This window comes from Lolium rigidum, chromosome 6 (genome assembly GCF_022539505.1).
Source record: "Lolium rigidum isolate FL_2022 chromosome 6, APGP_CSIRO_Lrig_0.1, whole genome shotgun sequence".
NCBI lineage: Eukaryota > Viridiplantae > Streptophyta > Magnoliopsida > Poales > Poaceae > Lolium > Lolium rigidum.
Window position 1 is genome coordinate 289,876,178 of NC_061513.1, and position 4,822 is coordinate 289,880,999.

The 4,822-nt window shown below is 42.9% G+C and overlaps 1 protein-coding gene across 2 annotated transcripts; it reads left to right on the forward strand.

Annotated features, from left to right (window-relative positions):
• The first annotated feature begins 537 nt into the window (after nt 1–537).
• LOC124660579 (repressor of RNA polymerase III transcription MAF1 homolog) lies at nt 538–4,594 on the forward strand. 2 transcript variants are annotated; one of them, XM_047198402.1, is made up of 11 exons: nt 538–590; nt 1,686–1,812; nt 1,897–1,967; nt 2,047–2,096; nt 2,755–2,828; nt 2,911–2,973; nt 3,313–3,400; nt 3,634–3,696; nt 3,776–3,855; nt 3,952–4,023; nt 4,273–4,594. In XM_047198402.1, the coding sequence occupies exons 2-11, from the start codon at nt 1,781–1,783 to the stop codon at nt 4,349–4,351; spliced, it is 672 nt and encodes a 223-aa protein (XP_047054358.1). In that variant the 5' UTR covers nt 538–590; nt 1,686–1,780; the 3' UTR covers nt 4,352–4,594. The 2 variants fall into 2 exon arrangements, with proteins under 2 accessions (XP_047054358.1, XP_047054357.1); XM_047198401.1 differs by having other exon boundaries at nt 541–590; nt 3,310–3,400.
• Nucleotides 4,595–4,822: the final 228 nt, after the last annotated feature.

Here is a 4,822-nt window from a genome sequence, read left to right on the forward strand (position 1 = left end):
TGAAAAAGTGTGGAAAAAGTTCATCGAAAACCGTCAACATAACCATACACTAGGATCGGATTTTTTTCTTCTTGAGATTTCGATGCCGACATGGCTGCGCTAGGGAAGAGGGTCCGTTTTTCTTTTTTTGTAACATTTGCTAAAACTTAGATAAGTTACAATTTTACGCTGGATATGCCCGCTGCGCGGGTGGATGCGGATCATATGATGCGGATTGCTCGAATATTTTTCCCTAGAAGAAGATAAGATTCCGTGCTGGAGGAGGTTTATTCCCCCGATGCGCAACGGATAACGCTCCCGCTCCGTACCACCCTTCCGTCCGTCTGTGGCTCCGTGACCGTCAACTCACGACAACCGTTACCACGCGGTTCGGGCAAAGCAAGGTTCACGGCGGCGCCACGTGGCCGTCAGCCCTCGCTCCCACCTGTCGTTCTCATCCACACAGCGCCAGCAGCGAGGAGAAAGAGAGAAAAATCATCATCGGAGGGGATAAACAAGTGGTGGTGGAGGGTGGGTGGCAGCCAGATCCCAGCAACCCCGAGATCGCCTCCTTTCCGTCTCCTCCTCGCCGGCGAGCGAGATCTCGCGAGGTACGCACGCACGGAATTCCTCCTCCGCCTCCGCCTCCGCATCCTCCCCCCTCTCTCTCTCTCTCGCGCGCGCGCGCGCGCGATCCGCGCGCTCCTGTCGCTCGTCCGCGACGCGAGGCAGATCGATCACGCTACCGTGTGCAGCCGCCGCGCGCCTCCGGCAGGCAGGCACGCAGCCTCGAAGGTGTGCGGCTGCGGGTGCGGGTGCGAGGGGCGTCTTCTCCGCCTGGGGGGATAGTTCGCCTCCTCGGATGTTTTTTCAATTTATCGTTCGTTTGCTTGTCTGCTTATAAAGTAGGGAATAACTACTTTCTGTTCAGCAAGTATACTTTACTAAACCAACGGCTAGTCTAATAACAAGGGATGTAATGATGCTGCGTCCTATCCAAAATTTCATAGTCCTGCTCTACTCGACTAGTGTCTAGATTGTTTGCATGGAGCATTGGCACCATGCTGTCCACCAAATGCTTGGCAGAAAAATGCGTGGCTAGCTCCTTTGCATTACCGTTCTCACTAGCCAGGGCAGGAAGTTGTGTTTGTCTGGATATGTTCTTGAATCTGGACTGTTTGGTCTCAACAACACTCTACTTGAGGATAGTGGATGGGAGAAGAGGGGAGAGGAACTGAGTCACTTAGTCGATCATATATTGCTGTTGTATGGATGTGCAGGTGGTTTGATTTAGGCAGGTTCTGTTGGTCGCCCCAGCTTAGCAGCGGGCAGTACGAAATCGGTCACCATAATAATAGAGTGGTTGTTGATGTGTGCACTAATTACGACAACTGTGGTTGTTGTTTTTATGTCGCTCTTTCTCGTCGCTCCCAACAATCCGCTGCTGTATCCGCAGCCGGAACCAAAGTTTATTTCCCTTGCCTCCACATCCTTAACATTGACAACCATAGGTCTGTTGAAATCTGCTACTCCCATTTCTAGTGGTACATGCTTAGATTGTATAGAAAAGTAAAGGAAAAAAAACCGTACAAAGAATTTACTAAAATTTGTTTTGTTTCCTTGATGTGTTTTTTTAATCCCATCTCTTACCAAATTATTTGTTTAATCGTCTCTTTAATTACTCTCCAGGTGTGTTGATTTCACAGTTTGATTTGAAGCTCAGCTTCCTGATACTCATCTGGTGTGGTCAGCATTTGTATGAGTTCACAAGACATTCGATACAGTTCACAAGACGTTCGACATGAAGCTTTTAGAATACACCCCGTTCGACAAGTAAACATGCCATTTTTTCTTATTTCCTATTGCAAAGTCAATTTTTGTTGCCCTAGTTAACTATATTTTTTTGTTTTCTTTCAGTGTAAATGTGTTCTTCGAGCAACTGAATCTTGGTGACTGTACAATTAGGGGAAACCTTGAAGCCTTCTCATGTAAGAGTATGCTCAATTCACTTTTTATTGTCACACATTATACCATCACAATAGGGTCACACTCTATGTTGATCTACAGGCAAGCATGCTGGGAATGATCGCCGGCTTTCAATAAGTCTTGAACATGACGTATGTACTTCCGATCAGTTCATTTATTTTTATGACAACTGATATCCCTTCTATTGTAAGGCATCTGTAAATCAGTAGGCATTTTCGCTATTGTGGTTTGTTAGGATATCATTTGTCTTGTGCTTATCATTGGGAATCATATAAAAACTGGAGCTATGTCATGGAAATTTGTGGTAACATAAGAATTTTTTGTGTAAAGTATATGTCTTATGATTGCCCTTGGTATCATATAAAAACTAGAACTAATAAGAGATAAAAGTTTGTAGTAATATATGAATTTCTGTTTAAAGCAGTGCATTAGGCTAATGTTGATATTTTGTTGCATTTCTACAAATGGTTGTAGTCAGGTATTAATTTTGTGGACGTCTTTTTGCATACCTGTAATGTTAGGAAATGATGCACATGTGAATTTTATGAAAATCCTGTATGTTAAGTTTCTTCCCACTGTAGTTGTTGTTTTCACAATTCAGTATAACCTGTCCCTCCTGTGAGATCTTAGCCAGAAAGATATGCATATCATGCCTTTAAAAGGCATATGTAGTATGTATTAACCTTTTGGTTCTCCATCCTTGTCAAAATTTAGGTATCATGGCATGCCAGAGATAATTTTATGCATGTTGATATACATGCTGATTTAATTTCTCTTTTGCGTATTCAGATTCTTGATTACCTTGGGAAGTCTTCTGATAGTGATCCTCCTTCACCTGTGGAGCATTTGTCTTGTAGATCCAGGTAACAGTGTGTAGATTACCTTTATTTTGCAAATTTGCTGTTTAATCAGCTAACTCTTTTTTATGTTCTGTTTTTATTTCAGCCGGAAAACGTTGATATATTTGGTTCTCACTCTTGGTCATATGTATCCAGATTATGATTTCAGGTAATCTTGTCTTACAAAGAGTGTGTTTGATATAATCTGGGAGGAAGGATATTGGGTAATGTCATACTCAGCTTATTTTGGGCGATATGGCAACCCGCTTTTATCCTTTCCGACCAGCTTAAGGGGGTGTTGTCAAATGGCATGACAAACGGATTAAATAGCCGTTGCTCTTCTGAGCTGAGAGTTCAATTCTCTCCATATCCCTTGGAACATTTTTTTGTATTTTGAAGAGCCACACCTTTTCTTGGGGTCCCCTGACTGTCATGCGACACATGCATGATGGGATGACCTTCAGATTAAATTTAACATCCTCTTTGTCAACACTTGTTCGCTTAGCAGTGCAGTTCGGGCACACCTGTTCTTCAGAGAAGAAGATATGGAAAGTTTCAAGCAGATGCTAGACAACTACCTATCCGAGGCTTGTATGGTAATGCTTCTGTACAAAGTTTCATGATCTTACTCTATATCAATGCACTGAAATAGATTTCGCGGAAAACCAGTTATATCCAATCTTGGTTGGCCTTTCATGTTTGTAAACATACACAATAAGTTTATAGGAATGAGAAAGGAGAAGCTTTATAGTTGCAACTATGTTGTCACTGAAGTGCTCAACTTACAATTGCTGCTAAGACCGTTAACCTGAACCGAACTATTGTTCAGCTTTGGGCAGCTAGAAATGAAGGCAGTTCTCTTCTGGACAGTATGACTAAAGCTATTGATGAGGTTAGCATTGAGTAAATGCGTAGTACTAGTTCAGAGAAGTTGGCGGTCCTATATTTGACTCTTACACCTTGTTCTGTAGGTTATCAAAATCAGTGAGTGTGATATCTACAGCTACAACCCGGACTCTGACGGAGATCCATTTCTGGAGAAAGGGGCCATGTACGACCAACAAGCTTATCCCTCCTTATTTGCAATGAATTGAAGCACCCAGAAGGATGCTCTAATATGCAAACTGTCATTCTGTTTCTCTTGTAGATGGTCGATCAACTTTTTCTTCTACAACCGTAAGCTGAAGCGAGTAGTGAGCTTCCGATGCTGCTGCACTAGGTAGGCACACACATTTTCAATGAAGAGCATTACATGAAATGTTCTGAAACTATATGGATTAGTGACAATTTGCTCTTCTGCAGCAGCAAGTTTGCAGCACATGTTTTTTAATGAAAAATGCTACTCCTTCCAATCCATAATAAGTATCGTGGAAGAACTAAAACCACGACACTTATTGTAGATCGGAGGGAGTACATGAGGTGTTCTGTAACTATATGAATCACTGACAATTTACTATTACTATGACAGCAAGTTTGCAGGAGATGACTTCCTCGCTGGTGTGCTCTCTGAGGGTGAGGAGGATGCCTTGATCGACATGGACATATGACTGACCCGGTTCTGCTATGAACCTGACCAACCAACCAGCGTGACCTGTTCGTGTAATATATGCTAGCACGTATGCCAGTAGGGCTCTTCATGGCAGCAGTTTCCCTCTAGGGAACTTGTAGAGCGACTTTGCCTGTCTGTAGAGAATACACTCTGATCTCTGTTGTTCTCCTTGTCTGTAGTTTCAAGATTTGAACTCTGTAATTTCAATCTGCCAAATTTGATCTGGCATAGTCTGGTAATTTCTGAATTTGGCTTTCAGTTCTGAAACAGTTTGTGTAACGATCTTGCAAAATCTTATGCATGTTTATTGGATTGTGAAACCAGCTCCATCGTGCCTCTGCCTGCTTGATCCCTGTGAGCTGTTAACCATGTGTAGGCCAAATTTGAACTGGCAAAGTCTGTGGTAAAGTCTGAACTAATCCTTGTGAGCTCGTGCACACATGTCAGGTACTGATGCCTGCGTCTGCGT

What these genes read in the sequence shown, in the direction of transcription:
- LOC124660579 (XM_047198401.1), top strand. Translation starts at nt 1,781, where the DNA reads ATGAAGCTTTTAGAATACACCCCGTTCGACAA. An exon ending in CAATAAGTCTTGAACATGAC is followed by an intron (nt 2,097 to 2,754) that starts GTATGTACTTCC and finishes TTGCGTATTCAG; the next exon opens with ATTCTTGATTACCTTGGGAA. An exon ending in TTCCGATGCTGCTGCACTAG is followed by an intron (nt 4,024 to 4,272) that starts GTAGGCACACAC and finishes TTACTATGACAG; the next exon opens with CAAGTTTGCAGGAGATGACT.